At 35.1% G+C, this 27647-nt stretch overlaps 1 protein-coding gene across 3 annotated transcripts; it reads right to left on the bottom strand.

Moving 5' to 3' along the window:
- Nucleotides 1-2965: 2965 nt before the first annotated feature.
- On the bottom strand, nt 2966-26357 carry PDLIM3 (PDZ and LIM domain 3). 3 transcript variants are annotated; one of them, XM_039700261.1, is made up of 8 exons: nt 25963-26344; nt 20573-20724; nt 18905-18989; nt 13072-13139; nt 9825-10088; nt 7154-7281; nt 5912-6023; nt 2966-4983 (listed from the first exon to the last, which is right to left on the bottom strand). In XM_039700261.1, the coding sequence occupies exons 1-8, from the start codon at nt 26053-26055 to the stop codon at nt 4794-4796; spliced, it is 1092 nt and encodes a 363-aa protein (XP_039556195.1). In that variant the 5' UTR covers nt 26056-26344; the 3' UTR covers nt 2966-4793. The 3 variants fall into 3 exon arrangements, with proteins under 3 accessions (XP_039556195.1, XP_039556196.1, XP_039556197.1); XM_039700262.1 differs by lacking the exons at nt 9825-10088; nt 13072-13139 and adding an exon at nt 13596-13783 and having other exon boundaries at nt 25963-26357; XM_039700263.1 differs by lacking the exon at nt 9825-10088 and having other exon boundaries at nt 25963-26349.
- Between the last annotated feature and the right edge of the window lie 1290 nt (nt 26358-27647).

Here is a 27647-nt window from a genome sequence, read left to right on the forward strand (position 1 = left end):
TGGCTGATAGAGTTGGACCATTTCTGCTTCTGAATGATCGTGGAATATATGCTTTCCTTGTAGGATGAGGTAAGGTAAACAGTGGAAGAATTTAATTTTGAAACAAGTAGAGTTTTCCTATGTCCTACTTGTGTGTAGTTTTGAGCTGCCTTGCTGAAAGAGGTGCAAGAGATCTGGAGCAGTGAACAGAAGCTCTCTGTAAACATGACATGATTTAGAATATAGGGATATTCTTGCAGTGAAATGAAAATGAAATTGAGGGAATTTGCAACAGTAGAACAGCAGAAAGGAATACAATTCTTGGAAGATACTAGAAAGCCAGAATAAAAATGTCTTAGTTAAGTGTCTCATATTTGGCAGTTTTATTCCACTCACAACTTTCTTGAATGTGCAAGATATGGGAGTAAAAATGTTAGAAGTCCAAATTGCACAAAGTAAAAGAGTGGTGAGAATTATTTGTGACACTGCCAATTATAATAGAGAAATTTCATTCAGAAACATGATTATAAATAGCATTAATTTATTAATAATGTATTGAATGACTTCTACACAAATGGAATAGTCAATATATGAAAAGGATATTTTGTCTGTAAGTAGAGTGAAAGAGTGATTGTCATTTGTTCAATCATAGATTCTCTTTAGGATTTACTCTTCCTCACAGAAAACTATCTATTCCTGTGCTTCCTGTGCACAGCCTGTGAGCACCTCATAATTACCCTGCAAAGCTGGTGCTGGGAAACTCAGATTCCTTTCTCATTGCAAATGGATATTTCTGTGCTTTGTGCCAGGAGCATAAAGTGTTGCTACTGACACCCTACAGGTTTTGCATAAAATCAGAACATTGCTCTTTGTTGTAATACAGAAACTTGGTTCTGGCCTAAATGTGTAGAGACAATTGGCTGCATGTATTATTTTATTGTTTGTCTCCTTTTTTTTTTTTTTTTAATTGCCATTGAACATATTATTCCAGTCATATTTCTTTGGATATATGGTCTAATTAATATTTAACTTTTTATAAACTCCTGTTTTTACAGGATAATTAACAACTTCTCAAATCAAGAATATACTATTTTTTAAAAATAATTATATAGAGAATGAGTCATCTATATAAATCTGTTTTTGAACAGTAAAAGAAAAGAAAAATTGTAAAAACCTCGCAAGAGATTTTTCCTCTCAGAATCCTGTTGGTATTTAGGGAATATTTTGTTTTCTGAATAAAAGTAATAATCCTTAACTATTCTACAGCTTCTGTGTTTTGTGATTTGTCACTATGACACAGCTGTAATTTTGTCTGCCCTGTATAAACCAGTATTTCCTTAAAGGTTTACTTTGGACAGCTGTCCTCTTGTGTGCCAAAGAGAGCATTTTTTTTTCAAAGTAATATAATATACAATCTTTCAAGAGTCTCCTAAAAGCTTTACTGGTCTTTGGATCTTGCTCTGATGTGCAGAGAGGGAGGATTAGGTAGAGTGCATGTAACTACAAACACTCACTGAGAATGCCAAAACAAACGTGCTTTACCATATATAGAAATAAAATCCTTTGTGAATTCATTGTGTAGATAACATTTTTTATTCAACATATGCTGTAGAGGCAAAGATTTTAGTTGATGGCACTGACCATAAAATGAAGACTTCCATTTTATTTCAAAACTTTGTGCACTTAGAAAAAGATAAGCATAATCTGCTTGTGGAGATTTCTTGTTAACAGTTTCAAAGAAGCTGTCTGAATAGCTTGCTTGGATGACAGGAGCAAAATAGAGAAACAGAAATGCATAAATCTGCAGAGTATGCCTGCCCTCAGAGTGAAAATTTTCTGGATACATGCCAGCAAACATGCTTTATTTCCCATCATTTCATTTATAAATGTATGAACCCACTAGGAAGATAATGGTCTTGTCCTTGTGAAAAAGACCCTTAAATGGAACTTAAATCAAGTACATGTCTTTTACAAGCAAGTCAGATTTCTACCCAGCTGCAGAGTTATGCTCTTTGATACGGTTTATAGAAATTTGAAGCAGAAATCTTGATTAAACATCTCTGAGATTTGAAACATCTGAAATCAAGTCCATTTCGGAGACTGGATGAGCAGTCAGTAATTTAATTTCTGTTAAGAATCCTTTCCCCGATTAAACTTGCAATCAATTCTTAAAACTAGCCATGTTTTAAAAGGCAGTGAGATGCAGTAGGAGCAGATCAGTTGATATTGAGGCATCTGCCTTAACACATGTTTCAGGCATGGTCTATTCAGCTCCAGTTGGATTCTATGGATTGAGTTCCCTTTAGTGGTTGGTTTGCATTAGCAGTGCTCCCAAAGCACAACTTCTGGTTGAATTTCATCCTGAAAGAAACCACTTTGTGCACTCTGAAGTTGTGTGATGTGAACCAAAATGCAGTCAGTGGGAACAGTGGAGGGCTCATATTCAATAGCCCACTTCTGATCTGAACAGAAGTACGAGTCTAATTTTTTAGGTGATAAAAGGTAGTTGAAAAAATGAAGGAAGCTATTCAATTTCTTTTAACTACTTTAGAATACTTTCTAAGATTTCAAATTTTTGGCAGAACTGCATTACTTAAAAGACCAAAAGCATTTGTCTTGGAAAATTGATTCAAAAGTAACATATAATCAACTAGATAGATTAATAAACATATTAATCTGTATATTTTCAGAAGTAATTCTTGGCTTCCTCATTTGGAGTATTGCAGTTTCATATAAGGTTTTAACCTTATAAGAGGAGTTTTGAGTCTTTAGTTTGGAAAGCACATGATCTCATTCTGTTTTAGAAAGCCCTGGATATGTTCTCAAATGCCTAATATAAAAATTGTCTTTCATTCTTGCCAGGGATCTGATCAATCCAAAGCACACTGCTCTCTCAGACTGAAATCCAAACTGCTGTTGTTGTCAGGTCACTTGATGCTCACACTTCCTCATTTTCCATACCAGAGAAAAAGAAACACAGAATATGTATCATATGTAGTAGATTTATTTTTACTTTTAGTTACTCCACAAAGACATAAAAATTAAACAAACATTTGAAAACACCAATGACATTTTAAGTTTGTAAAAATAGACATTATGCACAGTCTTATTTTCAAAAGAATTTTCAGATTTATGAGCTTTATCAATGGAATAATATTTATACTACTCATTTCCTCCAGGATACCTGAGGAGCAGAATTGTATTTTGTGCCCAAAAATAATTCAGGAACTAACCTTGAAAAGGGTGCAACACTTTTTTTTTTTTTTTAATCTCTGCATTTGATATGGAAATGTAAGTAATAAATGCAGTGACACACACATTTTTAAAACTTCAGAGTTCTGAAAAAATAGTTTAAGACATTTTGAAAAGTCTTTGAATGTGTGGACATTGTATTTAAATCTTTGGGAATTGTGAAATTTTAAAATAAATTTGAAGTATGTATAATTAGTTTTGATTCCCTATTCTACTTGTATTATAGGCTTCTTACATTATAGAATGGGAAAAGTACATAAGATTGTTTGTCTCTGGGTTGTTAATTTTTTGCTAGTCTTGTGGACTTGATGTAAAATTTTGTAGATTTTTCTAATTTAGAGCAGGTTAAAAATACCCCAATAAAGAATTTATGACTTGGTTTGATGTTTTCTAAAAGTTCTAAGTATGGTTTAACTGTTATGTGTGTTTATGTGGCTGGCACCTACCAGAAAACAATGTAGTCCTTGACAAGTTTCAGAAATTGATTAGAAACTGACATTCCTTCAGTTTTTTGGCTTTTTATTCCTTAGGACTTCCCCAGGCTTTTTACTAAAAGATCTTGCCTTTGCATATTTTAATTAACATTTATTTTAAAGTTGTTCAAGCTTTACTTTACCAGCAGTAAAGCTATTTTGATGATATTTTCCCATCATAGATTTTGTTTCTAGTATGGAAATTGAAAGATGGACATACAAAAATCCAGTATAATTTTCTGCAGAAAAGTTTTAAAATTTGTTTTCATTCTCAATTCACAATGAATTCACAATTCCTATTAGAGTGTGAGGTTCTTTTTCCAAAAAAACCAATTTATGTATGTGCATGCCTTAGAACAATTTTCTGCAAAGTGATGTGAAAGTGGATATAATTTGAAAATCATTAAGACAACATAGAACTTTTGCTTTGTTTCATACTAACCAGTCTTTATTATATTAACCATTTTATTGTGTGACTTGACATTTATTTTTTATCACAGTTGCTGCATCAGAAAACTAAGGTACTATAACCCCAAATTCAGAGCAAAGTAAGCAAAACATGTTTGGGGCATACATTAATGATAGTTGAATAATAGCAGACACGAACAACTGCTTGTATTGTACTAAACATGTAAAATTGCTGCTTTTCTAATCTGTCAAGTTTCTACATTTATAGCGGCCCAGCCTGTAAGACTTCCATGGCTTTAGTGTTTGCACAAATACTTAATTTATGTTAAAAATAATGTCTTGCTTTCAGCACTTATGTATATAATATATATATGTGTACATAATGCTGTAGCATTCATGTAATACCTCAGCTGTTTCACTTTTTGTATTCCAGGAGAGCTGGTTTAGTTTATACTTCCTTGAGTTATATTGACAGTTTCAAAACCAATATTTTAGCAGAATTTTGCTGGTATAATATACTATTGCTGGCTAACAAGGACTTCTGCCTCTCTCAGAATCCCACAGGGAAAGGTTTAAAGGCTGCTACTTTGGATTTAGGCAGAAATCCTGACACTCGTACTGCAGTTCTAAGCTGGTAAAGGCTTTTTGTGTGCATGCATACGTTTGTGTGTTACCCTAGGACTAGCATTTTGGGTAAACCGTGACTGTTTCGTATCCCTCTGGGGGCCTCATGCGGGCGCGGGCGTGAGCTTCACAGTACAGCTGGCCCTCCACAAAGAAGTAACCTTTTTGTTTCAGGTTGAGATCGCAGTCAGAGCACACGAAGCATTCTGGATGCCGGTATTTATCACGTGCCTTCACCACTGTCCCTCTGTATGGAAACAAGGTAAAGAAAAAGCCCCAATCAATGAATATAAATTTAAAATGAGAAAAGAAACTGCAGCAACCCAGACTGCATCTAGTTCCAACCCCCCTACCATGGGCAAGGATACCCAAGGTATCCTTGCCCATGGTAGGGGGGTTGGAACTAGATGATCTTTAATTCCCTCCCAACTCAAACCATTCAGATTCTATGATACAGTGTATGTTCTAGGTATTTATTTTAAGGCTTTAAAAGGTTCATCTTGTGGTTTTAGAAGCTACTATATAATTTAAGGTTGGATGCTGAGTTTGTGTAGGCGATATAAAATCCTGTAGAGTTGATCACATAGTTCACAAGCACTGGAAAATGAAGAGTTTGAACAAATATATAGGTTTGGTTCCAAGACAGAAAGCACAGCCTAACCTATCAAAAGGGTGACAAAAAGACTTTCAAAACTAGATTGCTTTTTATTCATGTTTGTGTTTTCTCAGTTCATCATTATATGTGTTCTTTGCTGAAGTTAGTGATGTTAATCAGGTAGAAATCTGATAGTTTTAAAACAGGTCTACAGAGCTTGTTGGATACTCCCACTGGGTTGGGAGAAGGATGCTTTGCATTAACAAGAAATTTTTGAGAGTTCACAGCCTGACACAGCACAGCATGGATAATTGCTGGTTTCATTATATAATTAATGGTTGACTTGCAAAAGGTCCTGAGAAATCTCAATTAAAACCTCAGTGGTAGTTTGTCAAAACTTATATAATCTGTATTAAAATTGTTGAAGGTACAGGTTATAATTTGACATTTAGAACAATATATTTTTGTATCTCTGTTCTCTAGCAGCATTATGGGAACACACTTCCGTAGTTTGCAGTGGTGTTTGAAGATGACGTGTGCTTAAGCTGGGGATTTCTAAAACTAAAAAGAAATAACTTACAGGATCCCACTCCCACATTTGTCACACAGTGGCACTTTCTGGACACCAGGCATGGCAGTAGGTGTCTTTGTTACTGGTGCTTTCACACTTCTTGTTCCCACAGGGCGCCCATCTAAGAAACAAAACAACCCTGTTATGTACAGGCTAATATAAAAGCATCTGCTGCAGCTAAGTACTTTCTGCACTTTTCTATATTTTCTCTACTGTACATACACTTCTGGATGTATTTACAAGCTTTCACTTACATGAACAAACAATGCAGTCTCACTAGAAAAGTTAAGTAGGCTAGATTCCACCTCTTTGGAATCAGGACAAATATTGTGTAAGCTGTAGCCAAAAGCAAGTCCAAAAGAGATTTCATATGCAGTGCTCTCTGCCTCATGGACATCACCTAATTCTCTGAGTAGGTCTTGGATATAGCAGAGAGGGAGGAGGATTGGACTTTAACACAGAAACATGACATAATCAAGACCTATTGTCAGAAAGCTTCTTATTTATATAACTAACCGTACAACAACTTGGCAAGATTAGTAACATGATATGAATACAAAATAATAGCGAAATACAAGAAAATGCTAAGTAAAATCCCACAATGATACATATGTAGACAATTGGATGCCTTTATTCCTTCTCTAGTAAATATTGATATATAAACATTAAAATTTAAAATATTACCTTTTAGGTTAATTTTGGTTGTATTTTTCTCTTTATGCTTACTGTAAATATCATAAACTTGCAGCCTTTAATAATTTTATTTTCTAAACTTCTTCATTTGAAGGAAATATGACTATAAATTATATTGTCTTCTTCAGTTTGATTTATAATAAAGAGGAAATAGGTTTTAAGGGGATTTCAGGAGTTGGTTTAAATTCCTTTTTCCCTGGATGTGGAAGAGGGTGTTTTCTTTCTTGGTGTCATAAGTATAAGCAGCTCGTCCCAGAAATTCTTACAGATAAAACTTTATTCAGTTAAAGTCAACTTTGGATATTAGAGATCTTAAAATCTGAGAGGAGATTCTAGAAAATGTGATCAGCACTGCATTGTATTACAGAGGAGACTGCTTGCTGTGCTAGCAAGGAGGGGAAATGGCAGGAGACTGATGTGGTAGCTATAAAGTCTGGAATTATTTGAGCTTTCAGGAATTGTTGTATCTCTAATCTTTCTTATTTTCTTCATGGATTCCCCCCTCCCACAAACATTTCAAAATGATTTGAACAGGTAGAATATGTTGTTATTAACCACCTTCCTCGGAGACTAAATTCTGGAGCACCTTAAAGGAGCCAGACTGGCGCGGCTGACTGGGCTCCTCCTGGTTGGCATGCAGCATCTTGTACACGTCAGACTGAGACATTGAGTTGGGAGATGGGTCACTGTGTCAAAGAAGGAAGAGCAGATAAAAACAGTTTATCAAACGCAACTCTAAAGCAATGTCTCTACCAGGCAGAGTATGATTCAGGAAACAAACATAAAGACATGTTCCTATGACTATTGAGAAACTTTCTTCCAGGTAACATTGCTTTATATAGCCTCCTTTTGACCTGAAAAGTGCTGAAAAAACTTAAATCAGTGCAACTGTTACAAAAATAAATCTAGAAACTCATTAATGTATTTCCATAATTACTGTTTTGGCTCTACTGGCATTTGAGAAAAGGCAATTTAGTCTCAAAGTAGTTTCATTCCAGTAATCACCTGCTGCATTACCAGGTGCTCTCTGCTATGGTATCCAGAAGTTCCCTTTTTGCAGCAGCTGCCCTCAAGAATGTTGTTAAAATCACAGCTCATGCCTTTACACAAGGTTGGCCAAAACCTAACCAGCCACATCTTTTGGGAGAACATGACTTCTAAGTCAGCTTGATCACTAGGTAATATAGGGATTATTTGGCTAAGAGAATTGTTATTTATTAAACATATGGAGATTACGAAAGGAGTGAAATAAGTATCGCAAAATAGGAAACACTGTAAGGTGAATACTGAAAAATGGATGTTCTATTTCTTAATTTAATAAAAATAAGACAAGGCTTTCTTTTGCAGTGGCTATGTTATGATAAAAATATAAAGTAATTTATTGTCCAAACAGGAGTTAATGGCTGAATCTCAAATGACTTGTGAGACAAAGATTTTACTAAGAATATTTCATGGCATTTTAAACTTTGCTGAATATTTTAAATTGTTCATGATAAATGGCATCCTAAGTAGTCAAGAGGAAGAGTAGAGGACTATATGCAATGACAGGAATTAGACTGAATATGTAGCATTTGTAAATTTCATACACTTACTGGGGGTAATCAGAAACATCCAAATTTAATTTGATGCATTCTATTAGCTTACAGCTACACACACAAATGTCCAGTTTAAATTTCCTGTTGCACCTGGCTTCCTACTGTCCACAAAGAATTAGACTGAGTTTTTCTTTAAATGGTTTGGTTTTTTTCCCAGGGTAGCATCCAAGCTGCTAAATGGCCCAGTAAGAGCAGCAGCAGCTGGACAGTGACCCCTGTTGCTCATGTGAATTTTTTGATCTTCATCAATCAGTAGATTTCTTTGAGCCATCTTAAGCTGGTGAAAAAACTACCAGTTTCTCTTGTCAGAAGCTTTTAATGAATATAAGTAGTGTAGTTTTTACAATTCTTGGCAATGTTTAATTAAACCCCTGATTTCTCTCCTCTTTACTAAAATATTTATAAATATAAGGCAAGTGATAGTGCAATTACATACAGAAGGCAAAAAAACCAAGACACAAATGTGTCATTTTACATTTCTTGATACATTCATAGTGAAAACCATCCCACAGCAAGAGACATTTCACACCTGCATAGAGAGAGTAGGCAATGTCACAGGCAGTGTGAAATCTGATTACTTTGGGCTTAATCCATTATTTCAAAATAATCAAGCAGCAAATTTTTCTTTTATTGTTCTCTGATTGTTCTGATTGAGCATAAATATTCAAACAATAGAGTAACTTCACTCTGAAAAGACTCCATGAACTACAGTTTTCATTAGATAGGATGAACCTAAATACTTTTATATAAACATATTTTTTTTGTTAGCACCAGTCAAATTCTGCAAGGTGCTGAAGAAGGCTCATTGGTGCCAATGATTATTGCTTATTTAAAATATTAGTACTTAGCTTTAGTTTATGCCATATATATTATGAATTATTAACTTAAGTACTGTTGTAAAACAGGAAAATAGGTTACTATTATGCAAAGGTAAAGATAAAGCTACCTAAATGGTGAATTGTCTCCTAAAAAAAAGAATAGTGCTTTAAAACTTTTCATTGTATAATCATAATTTTTATCCATATACATAAGTTTCCTACCTGACTTTAGTTGTGCACTGAATAAATTCATAAGTCAGACATGGATTTGTGGGCCTACAGTAAATTCTGCCTCATATTGTACAAGTGCTAGTTGTACTGAATGAGTTGTCTAGAATGGGAGTTAAGTATCTATAACCATCTATAATATTTCCTAATCTTCATAACCTGAATTTCAACAGTGGATATAAATTTTATTTATTATGATTTAGTGAATTACTAGTAAGAGGAATTTATGAAATAATTATTAGATAAATATAATATTTTATTTAAAATTTTTAAATTTTGGAGATAATTGGAATCTTGGAGTGGTCAGTTATGTAATAGTCCAGGTAGTATCATAGTTTTTTATTTATTAGCTACAATTCTAAGATTATTACCTATGAAATATTTATTTGTATGTTCTGAAGGACTCCTTTAATATTTTGGGTTAAAACCTAGAAATGATTAATATTTTAGTGAATATTGAATGGTTTTAAATTACTTGGTTTCTCTCTAACCCTTTTCCTCTTTTTTTTGTAGAAACAGTGTGATACTATTTTTTGGTATATTTTAAATTTGTGTAATCATAAATATTATAGATGCCACTCTAATTACCTTATGACAGGTGTTTCCCCCAGAGCTGTAGACACTTGGCCTTGCAGTGTTTCCATGATATTGTCATCTGAGTACAACTGCATAGGTGTGTTAAACTGGGCGTGAACAATCTTGACACCGGGAAGCTCCATTTCCAGGGGGACATTAGGGGCCATCTTAGACACTGCCTTCAGCTCGGTGGGGCAGATGGAGCTGACCGTGCTAATGGAAGAGGGGGTGCTGCGCCCACTGCCACAGTCCAGCCCCGAAGGAGTGCTGCATCCACTGTGTTCATGGCCAGAGTGCAGGAAAGGGTGCAGTGTGCAGGGGATTACAGAGAGTGAAGACAAAAGGACAGGGGTACGGTGATGTTAACAGTGCTGAAAGGCATAAATGGAACAAGCTCCAAAAAGCAAAACTACAGAAAGCAGAGAAAAGCAAAAGTACATGCTGTCATTGATGATAGTTTTCCTATAAAAGTTATCAAGGCCGGCTATAAAGCAGTCCTTAAAATCCGGGCATGCATTTTCTTTAAAGGTAGTAAAAATCCTTTGATAGGTGAAATAATTCAGTGTAAAACATTATTTTACATTTTTAATACAAGGTTTTATTGAGGAATAATTAAGTCTCCCTAAAATTCTTTGTTCTAAGTGAGTAATTCTTATAAGCTATAAAAAGGGTAGTAAGTTGTTCATGTCAGAGACAGAATAAACACCTGCAGCGCTGGAAGAATCCTAGACACATCATTCCAGTTCTGTACCTCACAATTATCTCACTACACTGCTGAAAAATTACTATGAAGAAGTGTAAAATAATGAATGTGAAATTTCCTGGATTTACTTAAATTCCAGAGTAAGATATTTATGAATCTTGTAAAAGTAGTTTAACAATTTTTTTAAAAAAAAGTATTTGATCGTCATTGCAAAGAAGAAAAGTTACTAAAACATCCAACCTTACTTTTGCTTTTCTAAATTACAATGTTTCCAGTAGAATGTAAAGTAGTCCTTCACAAGAACAATGGGTTAATTCAGAGAATTAATCTTATGGCTTTTGAAGTAGACTTTACATATAATTTATATATAAAAATAAGAGGTATACTTTTAAAAAATATTAGTGTTGCTTGACATGACTGAAGTAACTGTACACCAATTCAACATACCTGGAAAAGATTAGCAAAAGAATGTGAATATTAGACCTGAAGTCTTTTTCAGTATCACTATTTTGAACACTTCAGTCTTGTCTGCACAGTACCTCAGAGGCTTTCTTTGTTATGGGGTATTTCTTTACTGTTATTGTGTAACTGCACATAAGCAGAACTTTCTACAGTCATTGGTTACCATTTTTGTGATATTCTGAGCTGTAGGACAATAAATGCTCCATCTCTGTCCTCCAGCCTGAAGTTGGGGTTGTGTGTGGTTCTTTCCAAGCTGTGTAAACCTGGGACAATGCTCTGTTTCCCAGTTTGATAGTTCAGAACTCTGCCCAGTAGCTACTCTCGGATGGAGTAGGAAACCCAAAATTCTCCCTTTGATTCAAAGCAGAATTTGTGTAGGACCACTTTCTCAAAGTTTTAAAGGGAAATTTACATTTTTTTTTCATCAAAGACACATCAAACAAAAGCATTCCTGAAATGTTAGGCAAGCCTTAACGCAAATATAGGTATGCATCATCACCAAGCATGAGCCAGCCAAAAAATTCACACAGGGCAACATACATATTTGCAGTATTTCCTTTTAGAAGAAACAATACCACCATTAGATCCTGCAGTAGAATAAGTTTTGTCAGTGCTAATAGTGTTAGTAAATGGAATGTAGCAGGAAAAGACTAGAAAAAGCACAACTCTCACTCTCGCTATGTGAAGCCAGAATAATATTAAAACAGAATAAATTATAGGTAAAAAATAAATAGCATATAGTTATGTATTGAAGACAATTTCCAGTTAGTTTCACCAAAGTCCACAATTCTGTCCAATGTCCAATCCATTAGTTCAAACACACAGTCCACAGTCATGTCTTCTTTTAGTCAAAGACTCTGCTGTCTATCCTAAAGGGATATTTAGAGGTCAGGTGGTAGTTTGTTTTTTGCTGTGTTTAGCAGTGGATTAAGTCCAACAGATGAAAAAGTAGTAGAAAAACTGTGACACAAGGTTTTGTAGATGCAACACCCTGTGTCAGAGGTTCTGCAGTTTGCAAGTGCAGGCTTTCCCAGCGCTAGAATTCTGGACAGACCTTGCCCAGCTGAAATTCTTAAACTTGTTGCATTGCTGGTGGGGTAGTTTTTGCAGTTTATATTCTTCATCTTATATTCTGGTAAATGGTCATTTACTTCAACATTTTCATGGAAAATACTACATCATTTTCGTTTCTGAGTTGTGAGATTATACTCATTTGACTCTTCATAAATCTAGGCACTTGTAAAATGGTACCTATCGGTCCCAAAGCCAGCTTTGTGTGGTACCTGGTGGTCCCACAAACTGCTACTGCTAGAAAGGATAAAGGATCACATGACAAAATATTTCATCCCTCAGGCCCTTTTGAGCTTCCTTGAATTTTTTAGCCACAGAGTTTGTATTGTTTTTTTCCCCTCTGTAATAAGGAAAACCGTAGTGAGGAATTTCATCACCAGTTAAGATGGAGGTTTGTTACACTAAAATGATGGATATAAATATATAATATTTTCTGCATTGGAACTTTACAAATCTGTGGCATCAGTTTTCCTACTTTTACTTCAGCAGTAGATTGCCCTCTGGAAAGAGGTCTGCTGAAATGCAAGTTTGAAATCTCTGAATGCTTATAACTGTCTATCTTTAGCTATCTTTTATTTATATGTAGGCTATCTTTTACTTATATGTAATTAGTAATATATATGTACTATGTATCTATCTTTTATTTAGCATGTTAACAAATTAGACTACATTTGGTCAGATGAAGTTCACAGTGCCAAAGATCTGTAAGTGTACAATATCTGGTGCTGTGCTGTAAACTGAATCACAGCTTCAGTTACTTCAGACTCTAATCAGTATAACTGAGATGGGAGTGTAGATCTACTTTCTTTTGGAAAGAGAAATTTGAATTTCAAGCCTGAGCTCTGAAAGACAACCATTTAATTATTCTTGTTTGTTTGCTTTCGATTTCAGCATTAGGTTGTCTACTGTCTAACACTAATTTCAAATGCATCAGAATGCTTAATTAATGTCAATGGTGAGTATCTGTCCATTAAAAAAATAATACCATGCATCAAATGTAGCACAGCAGTCAAAGTTTATAACCTGCTTCGGCCTGAGATTATGAAGGGTTTGGGCCGAATATTATGCTTGTGTTCAAAGTAGTTGATATCCTGTAAAGAAAAAAGAGATAAAATAGCTTTCTTTGGCCTACAAATGCTCATTCAGTCATAATGCTTTCTAGTTTAAAAGTAGCCAACAATGTTTAAAAATTTTAACCGTGAAGTAACCATGTTTAGTTTGTTCATTCCTGGTGCTCAAAATACAATCACTGTAGTGTTCAGAAGCATGCAAAGTAAAGTGCACTTACAGGAGAGAAGGTTGGAGGGTCATGTTGCAGCCCAAAGCAGAGGGCAAATTTAGCTACCTGCAGCATTGCTACTAGAAAGCTGAATGGATAGTTCTTGGTGTTGGAAAAGAAATGCTTCCTTGATCACCCTTTTTTTTGGACAATGAGTATCCTGAGTCTCAGAAAAAAAACAGCAAGAGCTGGACTTTTAAATTGAAACCAGAACAGATGATGATGTACCACAAATGACGATGTATCATAAGTAAATACCAATACTCACTTTTGCGCCGAGTTAGGAATGAGACCCCTCAGTTGTCCATGAAGCGCATCTTGAATATTGCCAGATGAATAGAGCCCAATTGGAGAGTTATAGGAGGAGCTCACTACCTGTCTTTTGTCATCAATATTTGCTGCTGCAACAAAAGGCTGGGCCCTTCTGTTGTGAGCTGTACCAATAGGCTTGAATTCCTGTACATGATAGGCAGACAAAACACACAGAGCTACAATGCACACCAAAGCTAGCAATGAGTAAATCTGACAACAGCAGTATTGTTAATAACTGCATTTTTACTTTTGCAACTCTGCTATTTTTTAACAGGTGCAAGCATATTATATTTTTCCATGAATTTTGTATATATTACTTGAGCCATACACATTAATTTGTCACCTCAAGGAAAGCAGAAGGCTTAGAAGAAATGGGAGGGATGAATATTAGAGTGACCTTTCATATTGGTCACTAGATTTGACAAGGTTTACATTATTCTTTTAAAACATTTAATGTATGCTTATCTTAATTTCTTGAACATACATCTGATTGAGGACATACTTCTGAATGTATTCAGTTTTTAATGCATATCTGTGTATCAAAAATAGCACTGCTCTACAATTTAATGTGAAATCATCATAAATAAGTAAAACCCAGAAATGGGTAAATCTGAAATAATTCTGCCTGTGTGCCTGTGTTCTGCTTGTATACTTTTTTTGTAATTTACCATGATAATTTCCTCAGTTTGTGGAATTCAAAAGGATGAGGCCTGGAAATAAAATCTCTGATGGTTTATCAGATATCTTAAAATGTCCTTTCCTAGTGGTTGGCCAGGAATGATAAAGACTTCTGACTGCATGAAAATTCACTTATTTTTATTCTGCGTAATTATTGCAGTGTCCTTTGAGGCTCTTCCAGCTCAGGTCCACTCCTAAGACTCAGAAATAGGGACTTTGAAAAAAAATAATGTTGTCATCTGCTGAGGGTTTTTCCCCTTTTTCCATAGTGAGTGAAGAACATGAACTGCTAAAGTCCATCACCTTGTCCTCATGGCATGTGGCACTCTTTGGAAACATTTCTGTGAGAGCATTTGAACTTCCATCCATATGGAATAAAAAGCTTTTGTTTCTCACAAAGAGGTTTTTACAACCTGAATTGATATTTTCCTTAGAAACTCCAACTTGCAATGTTAAGATAGCACAGGTCATTAATACTTCAATTTTCATTGTATTTTTTTCCAGTTCTCCAGTTTGGGTTTGGTATTGAGTACAATTGTTATGCAACAGTTTGCAAAATATATTTAGGATCAGACTAAACAAAAGTCATGGATATATAGAATATGCAACCAGAAAATGCAAACAGTAAAAAGCAGTTTTATTAAATGAAAATGTTTAGCAGCATTGCACTTTAAGAGGCTACTGAAAGCAATAATCAGATAAATGAGCACAAAGGTTTTACTTGCAATTCCTTCTTTCTGTCTGATAGAACAAAATTGCAGTTAACAAAATGTATTAGTAAATGGAAATAATCTAATAGTTTAGGATCATGGCTACTTAATGAAAGATATTAATGTCTAAGTATTTAAAATTGATTCAAATCCATGTATGATGCAAAACAAACAGAACCAACTGTGAACATTGTAATTTCATCCCCATATTTCATTTCTTACAGAGAAATGAACAGAAGATGTGGTACCATAACAGCATGTTTACAATGTAACAGTTGTGAAACAACTTGCAGTTAGTGAGACTTAAATCCTGCTTTCTTTATAACCTATCTATTAATATAAAATGTCAGTAACAGAACATACAGCAACAAAAATAGTCCAGCTCTTGTGTTTATTTTATATAATTGAATCTGTGAAAAGTCCTCTTTTAGTTCAAAAGCTAAATGAGAACTGGATGTTGTTGAAATTTCAAAATAGGAATACTGGAGAATTACAGTATTTAATTTATTAATTATTTTTCCCAACTGACTGATTTTTTTTGTGGGGCTAGATACATTTTTGCATTGATACAGGTATCAGGAATAGAAATAATGTAGCACCAAAAGCCTGTAGAAATGCATCCCTCACAGCCGATATGATGGCATTCCTTGGGGTAATTGCTGTGACAGAACACAAATGTGTCTGTCCATTTTGGAGGTATCTTGTGACTAAGACCTTTATCTTTGAGTGCTGTTATAAAGAGAGGTAGGTCCTCAAAACTAGCCCAGCACAATTATATTGTTTCAAAAGTTGATCATAAATGGTAATAGACTATAAACTTACTTCTTAGAACAATGGATTGTGTTTTTCTTAGATTTTTATACTTATCTAATCCTCAAAACTAGCCCAGCACAACTATATTGTTTCAAAAGTTAATTATAAATGGTAATAGACTATAAACTTCTTAGAACAATGGATTGTGTTTTTCTTAGATTTTTATACTTATCTATGTGCATAATATATCTCCCAGGAATGTATAATCTCCTTCACGGCCAAAGACTAGTCTGACTGAACAAAATGTTCAAAGGCAAAGATAGAAGTAAGAAAGAAAAGTTCAAATAAAACAATTCAAGAAATTGTGGCAATGAATACAAAATTGTTTTCAATGAGGTTAAAGGGATCATAACAGAAAACATTTGTGAGTCATCATATTTTTTTACATTGACAATATAGCAGAAAGCATTTTAAAAATAATTTTATTATAAAATTTGCCATGTAATGGTTTTGTTTTCTCTTTCTACTTATATTTGTTGAGGATGTTATGTTATAAATTGCCTTTATTCAGAATACAATGTGATTGCACTAGTAATTCTTCAGGTCTGCTATTTCTTATTATTTATCCATCACACTATAGATTGTCCAGACTGTCAAAATCAGGGTGGCTGTTTTTTATATGGGAATGTGTAGCTTTTGACAATGACTCTCAGTCAGCCACTTACAGCTGTGAATTAGTATTGTTGCCTCAGTTTCCTCTTCTCAGATTTAAAAATAGTGAGAGCTCTCACTGTGCTCTGACAATTGCCTGTATCAGTCTCCAGGTGGCCTTTGGGAGATTCTCAGCTAATTTGGAAATTTGCTACAGTGTGAAGGTTCCATGTTCCATAGCTGTACACGGGCACAGTATTTAATTGTTTATCTCCATGAATCTGTAGAATTATTTTCATTAATTGAAGCTAAAGTAAGCATTCTTTGGCCAAATATTTGGCCACATTGCTGAACAATTTAAAATACGGTTTCCATTCATTTGTAAGTATCTTTTATTAGCTTACCAACTTGAATTAGATACTTATTAAGAAGATTGTTTAAGTCATCATTTGTTATTGTTATTTAGTTGGCTCATGATGTATTTTAAATAACTGACTTCTATTAACTTTCTTAGTGAATTTTAAAATGTCTATTTGATGAGAGTGAAAAAATGGATACATTTATAAGATCTATGACCTTTTCATTCAGTAATTTTGGTTATTATATAAATAGAAGTCAGTGGCTTTCCATTTCTGCGCACCAGTAAATGCATGCAATACTTTTGGATAAAAGAGTTCTATGTTTAAAGTAATACATTACTGCTTTTGCTTTTTTCTCCATTCATCTTGGCTTCAGTGCCTGTATTTATTGTTAGAATTCAGCAAACTCTTATAAGACTTGGACAGCACAGGTTGCAAGTGTGCAAAAATTTGTCATCTGAGATTCAAGAAACTTTTGCTGTTTTCTATACTGGTATGCATGCTCCTGTGTCTTGTGTTGTGACTAAATATGCTGTAAAATTTAATTTTAAATTCCAGCAATTGTAGAAGAATAGGTTATATGTATTTTTATTTCACAGGGAGTGATGGATACTCAGATGGAAGAATTTAATCTAAAGCGTAAAACATTCCAGGAATGATTTAGTATATTTGCTTGCAAGCATTGCTACTTTTTGGATGCCTACTATTTATGAAATATACTCAGTACTCCTGAATTTCCTAGGAATGAAAAAGAGATATTCTAAATGAAAATGCTGGCTATTTAATCTAGGAGAAACAGTTTTTCTGATTGCCCAATGGAGGCTGCTTTTCAAGAGTCTGCCAAATAGCACTTAGTGAAATCTTGTGATCTATTTTTAAGGAACTGTCCTTTTTAGGAATGCAGCTTTCATGCAGAGGGATTGCTCTTGTGTCATGCATGCCTGCATGGTTTTCTCTATAGCTTTTTTAGTGAATTTGTTCCATTACTAGTCATCTAATGTGTATCCTAGCTCTTCCACAAGAATATGCATTTAAAATAGTTTTGTTTCTTCACTATAGTATTTCTGCTGCTGAAGAGGCTATATTATTTCTGATAGAGTTTGCTGTATCACTTAATTAAAGTTTTAGATCAGAAAGAAGAGAGAGAAAACACTGAAATGTTGTATTCATGTTTGGGAGCATCTCTGTGAAAACAGAATTGGTGGAAGTCTATTGCACAGGGTTTATTGGAATGGAATCTAGACTTATATTTTTTCTTCCTAGGATATCACAGAATAAATACTTTGACATATTTGCTTTGAACCTGGCCTTCCAGGATCAGCAGAATATTCTTCCCTCCCTGCTCTTGAGATAACAGCAAATGATTATGTAGGTTAAAGAGGAATGACAAAGAAATAAAGGATAAGTTGTAAGCAGTAGCTAGCTAATTTGCTATTAGCAATATGAAGGCTTTGACTCATAGTAACTTTTTCTTTTTTTGAGTTTGAAAAGAGAGATGGCTGTCAATTGATTGGATTTGCTTTAGTCATATACAACAATCAAGACTTTCCTAGTCAGAAGTGGTGAGTGATTTGCTTATTGACCTGTACATGGGTCTTGTGTGAATATGTAAACTTCAGTTTTGTGGCATAGTATAAAAATGTCTGGAGGTAAAGAGATCCATCATTTAAAGATCTCTCTGTTTAACTGACTACATCAAAATGAATTTTGTGATCTGATGACTTAATCACTTAGGTACTTTATATTTATTGAATGAAGAACTTCCTCAAATGACAAAGAATCTCTAAAGGAGTCAAAGCAACTTGAACTGTATCAGAATAAGAGGACATATTTTATTTCCATAATAAAACTATGGTGATATGTAGACTCTTAAAGGAAAATGAGAATTTGTTGTAGCTTTTTAATATTTTGTTTTGGTTACAGCTGAAAAATCAAAAACATTGAGTCAGATAAAATGGTATTCTTGGATGTCATAATCATGATGGTTCATATGAGCTTAAACTGGCTAATTACGGATGAAGTTCCAGTTAAAGAATTTTAATAACCACAAGAGAGATTTTTTTGAGTTTAAAAAGGCAAATGAAAATGGTTGGGTAACTTTTCAGAGTTCATACCTGAGGTTCAGCTTCCAAATTTATCTTGAAGGGATGTGCTCTGCCGTCTTCTGCAACTTGTGGCGACCATAGCTTAGTTCCTGCCCTAGAAAGAAAGTAAGAGAGGCCAAATTTAAATAATTTGAATTCCTATAGAGTTGTGTATGTCCCCATAAAAATACAATGCACCTTGTTAATCTGCAGGCTTTTTCTATACTCTTGTAGTGTTTTGACATAAAAATATGCCAATGATATGTAACTGATATACATAAAATGTATTTACTTCTAAAAAAATTTTGTATGCTATTAACATTGGGAAATAGGTTGTTAATAGTTACCAAATGCAAAAGGAAAGGAAGATTAGTGACTTTCTGACCTGAGCCAACCAAGTTAGCTCGGTTTTAGTTTTAGTTTTTTTGTTTTTTTAATGGTTGCTAGAATTAATGTTGGGTCCCCAGAATATTTTATATGAATATATTAGTAATAATTCTAAACACCAATTTTGTTTTTAAAGACTATAGTTTTCATGTCAAGCCTGCTTTTCAGTGTTGAAGTGCAATCTAAGTATGCAAAGTATTTGCAAGGGGAAATTGAAGTTGCATAGGTGATTCTTTCAGTCATGTAGGCAGAAGTAACAAACACAAAAATATCAGTTACAGTTCCGTTGTTTTTTTTTGACAAAGTGAAATGTGGCAGCTAATTTTAAAGTAGCATAGTAATAATGTTCAATATTAATCTGGTGCTGCTTATTATATATACATTTATCACATTTTGAAACTGACTTCCCAAGATGGTTGTTAAATGGCATATCAATCTATAGGAGAACATTGAATTAACAGAAGGAATATTTAACTATGGTGTGTGCTCTAGTAATTCAACAACACTCTTTAAAAAAAAACAAACACTATTTTATTTCAAAAGAAATATTGTAGTCAGCTACAATAAAGAGTTTGCCTCCTTGAGACCCTCAGGTTAATCATCACTGTCTTAATTTTGGAGACAGCTGAAAGAGTGTGCCAAGTGATTCTGATTACAGGCTGAGCAAACTCAGCTGGAGATGTGAAGCTGCAGGTTGTTTCTCTTCTGAGCTCTAGGAGAGAGAAGTGAACACAAAAGTACTGCAGTTCAGGTAAGACAATGTTTCTCAATTTTGTTTTAAACATTGCTTTGAGAATAATTTTTAGGCTTAATATGTTGTGACCAAAGAGATTGATTGGCTGTAAACTCAATCCTTTGTCACCCCTTATGAAAGTGTGACATGATGTTGTTTTCTCTAACTGGGATGATGCAGTGGCAGCTTTATGTGTGGTTGGGAGAAGGAGACAGAGATAAGCACCTGTGACTGAGGGAGTGTTAGAGCAGAGAGGTCACTGAACAACTAACACTAGATGAGGATTTTATTATTTCTCCAAAATATGAAGAACTGTTTGCTTACTGACAGTAAACAGAGGACTTGTGCAGTCAGCAGAATTACAGTGTGAATTACCTGAGGGAAGCTGTTCTTTTTCTGCCTACAAAAATGAGTTTTGGGGAGTCTTGCTTGATCTGGAGTTTAAGAGGTAGGTCTAGTTGCTTGTAATTTTAAGGATTTTGGAAACTTCTTCACATTATTTTAAATAGTTACACCATCAATTGTACTGTTGATTGAGTAGTATCTTCTTTCAGAAATAGGCAGATGTGTACACGTACCTCTCTATTTTCAAACAAAGCTGATGTGTAGCTGCTTTAATTCTCTCCTGGGCATCATTATGTGTCATGTTCTCTGTGCCTAGACCATCAATAGCTATAATAACATCACCAGGGCACAGGTTGGCAGCTGAAGCCTTGCTTCCGGGTGTAATCTGAAAAGATCAAAATGTAACTGCTTAATCACCATGCATACCCAGAAATTAATAGAGAAAATAAACTTCATCACATTCCCCTATTTCCTGTTGGATGGAGGAAGTATTTTGCCAAAGGCTCTGTAGTTCTATTGTCAGAAAACCATATGAATGTTTTATTCATCATAATCTAAATTAGAAAGAAATTATCTTCACCTTTCTGCATTAGTTTCTACTCTGATTTCTGTAATTACTGTAACTCATCTTTAAATATTATTTTTCCACTACCATTATAAATATAATTTGCTTGGAAAAAAGTTATGTTTTCCCCTTAACAACAGCAATCAGTAGAAAAGAACTGGTAAGAAACTGTGTTGCTGAACTCCTTAAAGTGCTTAGGTTTAAATCCCCTGGCATTTAAGTAACAGTGGCCCTGATCCTTCATGATGGTCTGTGTGGTGCAATTCATATCTTATGTACATGTATCACCATCTGTGACATTCACAGAAATAGCCCTAAGGTTATCTTTCTATGCTTGCTTTTTAATTATTTTTTTGTCCAGTTGACAAACTTCTTATGGTTGTGAAACTAATTGAAATCCAACATAATTTTGCTTTAAAAGAACTACTGTAGAGAGGCCATGACCTTAGATGTTACTGAAGCTTCTTTTAGAATGACAGGCCTCTGTTTGCAAGAGGTGACTTCTCCTGCCACCACAACACTTACATACATACCACATACACAAGAGATCTTAGGTCACTGAGTGGGATTTCTGTCCTTATGTGTGTATTGCCCTTTTGGGCAAGTCTTGATTACCTAGACAGCAACATGAAATTCATGCATGTAGCACATAAACTTGTAAAATTCAGCTCTCTAACAGCAGAAGGCACAAGTTGGGTCATGCAAAGGAACATTAGTTGCCTATTTGTAAGTACACGAATCCCAGTGTGAAGGCAAAAAAAAAAAAAGTCAATATAGTCTTTATTTCACATGAATCCCAGTGTGAAGACAAAAAATAAAAGTCAATATAGTCTTTATTTCTGAATGCAGTTCTTTTATCTGTGACATATATTGAATGAAAAATCTATTGCAGAGAATTTTTCTCACTATTTTATGCTGTAGTGAAAGCATGTGTTGTCTTGACTGCAAAACATGCTGTGGAGACATTATTCAGCTGTGGTGTTTCACAGTTTTCCAGCAAAGGAAGAGAGTAAGCTGCCCAGTGTACTTCCAGCATGTTCTGAACCTCAGCTTTGGTGGAGCTGGCAGACTTGTCTCTGAAGGGGACACTACTGTCAACATAAAAGCCAAATAGAAATTTATTTTACTATGAGTTGCACTGTATTAGTATTGAAATAATGGCAAAAATCAGTGAAGGGGTGTTGTTCCCTCCTCTTTCCATCTCCATTAGGTGAGTCTGAATGATCAAAGAGATTGTTTTGTGAGCTCTTTTTCTGCACTGCCATGTGTAAACTTATTTTGATATCACTGTAGCAAACTACAATGCATGTGTTATTATCAAGTCAGGCAAACTTTCCAAAGGGATGCTTGTGGCCAGCTTTAGACTATTACACCCTTGCCCTTCAGAAGAATGGACTAGTGTATTGTGAGTTTAACAAAGTGTTTGAGTGCCTGAATAATCTGTTTCAATATGAATCGAGGAAGTTGTTTATAAATTCTAAGTCTGAAATCTCTAAAATTGTCTACTTCTCAAACTTCAACAGCTGTAAGTGTAAATGATCAGCAGTGAAACCACTTTTACCACTATAATAAGACAGGGGTTAGAGGTATGATCCTTCTTCCTTCAACGTGGAATTGCTCCTGATTTAGCTTAACATGTTGTGAATATCTCTGCAATGACAAACTGCAGCAAAATTCCTCGTGTTCCAGTGTGACTGTTGATGCTTTAATACCTAACTGGGCAAACCAGCTGTTCTTGGTTCCCTCTCAAAAGTAAGTTTGCTTGTATAACCCTTATGGAGGTTGCTCTGCAGCATGTGTGTTTTACACGTCACAACAAATCATCTCTTGTACCTGTGACATACTGCAGCAAAGCCCTGAGACAGTGATCCTGCCTTATAAAGTAGTGTGTCTGCCTAGCACAGTACATTCCCCTGCAGCTGTGCTGCTAGCAGAACATGCCCTGCTCTGTGTTGCTCCTAAATCCCTTGGGTTTTATAAGTTGTCAGCAGCTGCAGTGATACCACATAGATGTTTGAATGGGGTTGCCATCATTTGGTGGGAGCAAGGAAAGGAAAGACACAGGAGTCTGTATTTCCTATTCCTTGGCTGAATTGATTGTTGCTAAGCTCCTGAGATGTCTCTTGGGCCTTAACACCTTGATGGGGGTGCTGAGCTCTACATGCCCTGGCCTGCTAAGCTGCAGAGCAGGCACCTGCCCTGCAGACTACATTTTATAGGAAGGGACCATGCTGTGCAGTGCAAGATATCATGGGTATGATATCGACATTGTGGTGCTGTTTCTTACTAGTTACACATTAACTGTGTATTTTGAACACTTAGAATTGTGTTGTGACGGTAGTGTTTGTTGCTTGCTCACCCTGGCTTCATGAGGTAGATTCTAGTGTTGCTTTGAGAAAATTTTTTCCTTGCTCCTCAGGCCATGTCTGCATGGTATGCCTGTTACTCCTGTATCCTGGGCATCTTGGATTTGGATAAATACAAAAATAGATGTTGGTCATTCAGATGTCACAGACTATTTAACCACATGAGGGTCAAATGTCTCCAAAGAAACTCTGAAGAAAATCTCTCTGCATCTGATAATAGACTTGTAAAGCTTATGACCTTACACCATCATAAATATTTCAGGCTCTGTGTTTTTTGAAGAGAGCTATGAATGTCTGCAGACAGAGTGCCTAAACATAAAATTGAGTTAGTATGAATACTTGCATTGTGATTGGTAAAGGTATATAAAAATAAAATAGAACTTAAATCTAGAGTTGATAATATTTTACCATTCTCTCCAAACTGCACAAGTTTCAATTGTTCCTGTAATCAGTTTCATTAATGCAATTTCTTTGCATCTATGCAAAGTTCCAAATATTTTAATGTTTTCAGTCTTTGTAGTTAATTTATTGTTTCTGACCATAATAGAATTTGAATATGTTGATTATTACTCCCCTCCTGTTCTTCCTCTCTCCCAGTGATCATGGTCTCTAGTTTTTGCATTTGCTTGAAACAGTCAAAACAACAGAACAATTTTCGCATGAGCTTTTGAAGTGACATCTGTTCTTTAGACAGATGGATAATGATCTCTTATGTCGTCTGTCTCTCTTGACAAGTCCTGATAAAAGCTGTCTCTTGCTGAACAAGGACATAGCCAACCAATCTTAACCTGTCCAATTATTTTATTCTGAAAATATTTTAAAATAATTTCTATTTGTTGTTTAGTTTTTCTTGTCAGGACAGTTAAACCTAGTGTGAATGGGCTGCTTATGAGAACTTTTACAAAAGGAACACCTAGAACCCAAGAGGCAAGACTGGAGAATCTTTTGAAATGCTCCTATTTCTTAAGGGGTATTGCATGAATATTTAATGAGGGACTCTTCTAAATGTAGGCAGTGGCAACAAAAATACTAACTTTAAACAAATTTACTGTTAATATCCTTAAACCTGAGCTAAGCAAATGTAACCTTTTCCCCCTATATATATGTATTTATATATATTTCATTGTACTGCTTGAAACATGATTTTGAGCATTTCTGCAATGGCTTATGTCTTGTGAGGCATTTGGTAGGTATGAGTCAACTGCAAAGTAATTTATTCTTTAGAAAGTTATATTTATAGTAACATCCTTTGTTATTGCAGTTTTAAACTTCATTGCACTTAATCTAAACACAAAGAAAATACAAACCAGACACCGCTAAAATATTTTTCATTAGAGATAATGGAAACTATTTTTCTTTTAGAGGCCCATAAAAGGCAATGAAGGCCCCAAAACATCCAGAGATTTTTTTTAATTCAATGTTTCTGTCTCCTATTTCTCTAAAGGCTTTGCTATATTCTATGAGCAGTTGTTATGTAACTTCATTGAGTCAAATAATAGCATTTTCATTTACTTTTATTTAAAATACATAATTTTTAAATGCTTTTATAAATCTGGAATGAATCACTAAGTTGATTTATACTAGTTAATATGTGAAAAGATGGCCCTTAAGCTTTCTATTGGTTCTTGTTTGGAAGCATATTTACTGCAAGACATCACTAGTGGTATACATCCTTCAAGGCTTTTGACTTTTACTCAATACCAGGCAAAGTGTATATAGTGAGTCATAGTGTAGGGCTTTAAAAAAAAAAAAGGAAAAACAAAACAAAAAAACCCATAGCAATTTGTAGGCTCATGAAACACGTGTTTGGTGTGTCTAAGGTCCTGAAAATCAGCAGAAATATAAGGAGAATGAATTCTAGCCTGCTGTGCATTGAACACAATTTTTAAAATATAGAAATTCTCAAAATATGTATCCTGTTTTTGAGAAGATCCACATCTGTAGGTGCAGGGCCTCTGACAGTGTGTTGTGTGCTACATTGATTGAGCCACTGGTTTCTTATATTGCAGCTATCTCAAAACCCATGAAAAAGAATAAAGGCTCAAATTCTTGCCATTTATTGGAGGAGGAAGGGCAAGGTAAACTTTTAGTTTCTAAATATGGCAAAACCCACCAAATAACCTACCCTCTTTCATGTGCAGGACTGGATAACTTTCTAATAACTCATGCTTTTAACATTCATGAAAGTGAAAACTTTTAGATATGTAAAAACAGTTATTATTGCCTTTGCTGGCAATAAACAGAACTTGGTTTAGTTAAATAAGAATCAGATTAATCTGTAAAGCACAAACTCCCAGGCATGAGGAGCTGCTGCCAAGCAGTTTTCTCCCCCAGTGATCAGAGAAGCTAGCTGTGGAAAGTATAAAAGCGTGGTCTTTCTTTTAGTAAGTTTGAATGTAATTTTGAAAGCCTAGGAAATCATGCCAGAGTTTTTCTGCTGCCAAGGCACTTGAATTTAATTTTGAGACCGAAGGAGAAGTGCAGTTATAGTCTCTTAGACCAATCACAGAAACATGTCACACAAAACTTGTAAAAACTCCTAGTGTTCAGCTGGCTTTCCTCAGAACTAGCAGCTACTTTGTTATCTACTCACAGCTTTGTCTGCATCTCTGAACTCCAGAAAATTAAAAGACAAAAATCTACAGCAACTAGTAGATGGAATAAATAGAAAGGAAATGGAAAGAGTACATACCCTGGTTATGATTAAGGGCTGGTTAAAATCTATTCCTCCTGAGAGCCTGAATCCCCAGGGTGACGGTCCTTGGAGAACAACATTTTGTGGCATTGTGGACAGATTTTCCTTGTTACTGTTCTTTTTTCCTTGGGTCCGTGTGAAGAGTTGAGCTGTAGGAGGAGGGCTGCTGTCAGCAGAGCACCTGCCAGACAGGGCAGCCGACCTTTTTATACCTCCTAAGAAGTTTTACTCATTCCAAAGCTGTGGGCACTGCACTTTATCCCTGCTCTTTGGGTGACGTCAGCCAGTCCCTCGGCTTCTCCACCCACAGAGGGGAGTATCAAACTCGGACAAATAAAGCTTGAATGCTGGAAAGTTTACAACAAATGCATCAACTTTATCTGCTGCTTTAGAGTCCCCCCTCAGCCTGACAATCAGTAAGCTTCAGGATGCAGCGTCCTAGTTTCTTAAAGCAACCTCGTTGCTCACTTGATATCATGCTGTTTATATTGCTGGCGTTTGATTCAGCTATGCAATGCAGTGCTTTGAATTTGTACATGATTCTGATTCATGTAAACAGAAATATTAATAAGGAGATTTCCCTCTCAAGGTGTTGTTTCACATCTTGTCTTATTTGTAATGTAATAGTGTATTGCATTAAAAAGTCCTTCCAGCCCTTCAGCTGCATTTTTTAGATAGTCACTTGAGACCATGGCATGCGCCAGTCCTAATGCCTTGAAAAATCTGGACTGATGTCATACATATTTCTCATACTGTAGAAGAGAAATGCGGTATTAGGTGATGATGTCTTTTTTCCTTTGTACAAATCTTAGCTTTTTAAAGGTAGTTGTCCTTTACTTGTGGCTTGCTAGTAGATAGTAGTGTTCATCAGAGGTTTTTGTAACTGTGTTCTTGTCAAGAATATTTCCAGGATATTCTTTGTTATTAAAGTATAATTCACATCCTGATCAGAATGAAACACATAGTAGTGACTCTTTGAAAGTAAACCATCAGAAAGGGTATCTGTATCACAAAGAGCTTGCAGGGAGTCAGTCAGCTGGTGGGGGCACAGCTTTCATTAGGAATGTGGAGGAAGAGAGGCACATTTAAGGAAATAAGGCAGGTGTTTAGGTCAATAGTGTATCAGTCTTGGTAGCTCAAATACTTTTGTGTATTTTGAAGTTGAAATAAAAAATCCTGTAATTCTTTCTGAGTGGTGTATATACTCTGGTATGTCCTAACATTTTGAGATTAGTTCAGTATATGCCTTCAAAATATTGCCACTATATAGTTCATCCTGGCAGAGTACACTGTGTGTGTTCAAGGTCAGAACTTATCACCAAGTAGTACTTCAGTTTCTTACCTTCTCTCCTCTTCCATGATTATCTGTTTTGAGTTAAACCAGCTGGTGTATTTGGTACTTTTTTGTTTTCACTCCTCATCTGCTAGTGAATCCTGTACTATGTTTTGATTTGTAGCGGGAAATGAATAACATATTAGATGTATTTATTTAAAGAGTTCTTTCCTGTGCAATTTGCATTTGCTTTTTCTCTGAACACTGGCAATCTCAAATACTGAGATTACAAATCCTGCAATGCACTTCAATAGGAAATTATTTTGAATTATAGGAATTTCAGTGTCAGGTCAAACATTATAATCAGGCTCTTAGCTTCCTGTGTCAAAAATTATGCTTGTATAATAAC

Source organism: Passer montanus, unplaced genomic scaffold (assembly GCF_014805655.1).
Source record: "Passer montanus isolate IOZ18808 unplaced genomic scaffold, ASM1480565v1 scaffold14, whole genome shotgun sequence".
In the NCBI taxonomy this organism is placed as follows: domain Eukaryota; kingdom Metazoa; phylum Chordata; class Aves; order Passeriformes; family Passeridae; genus Passer; species Passer montanus.

What these genes read in the sequence shown, in the direction of transcription:
- PDLIM3 (XM_039700261.1), bottom strand. Translation starts at nt 26,055, where the DNA reads ATGCCACAAAATGTTGTTCTCCAAGGACCGTCACCCTGGGGATTCAGG. An exon ending in AGCCCTTAATCATAACCAGG is followed by an intron (nt 20,725 to 25,962) that starts GTATGTACTCTT and finishes TGATCTTTTCAG; the next exon opens with ATTACACCCGGAAGCAAGGC. An exon ending in ATAATCTCAGGCCGAAGCAG is followed by an intron (nt 10,089 to 13,071) that starts GTTATAAACTTT and finishes CCATGAACACAG; the next exon opens with TGGATGCAGCACTCCTTCGG.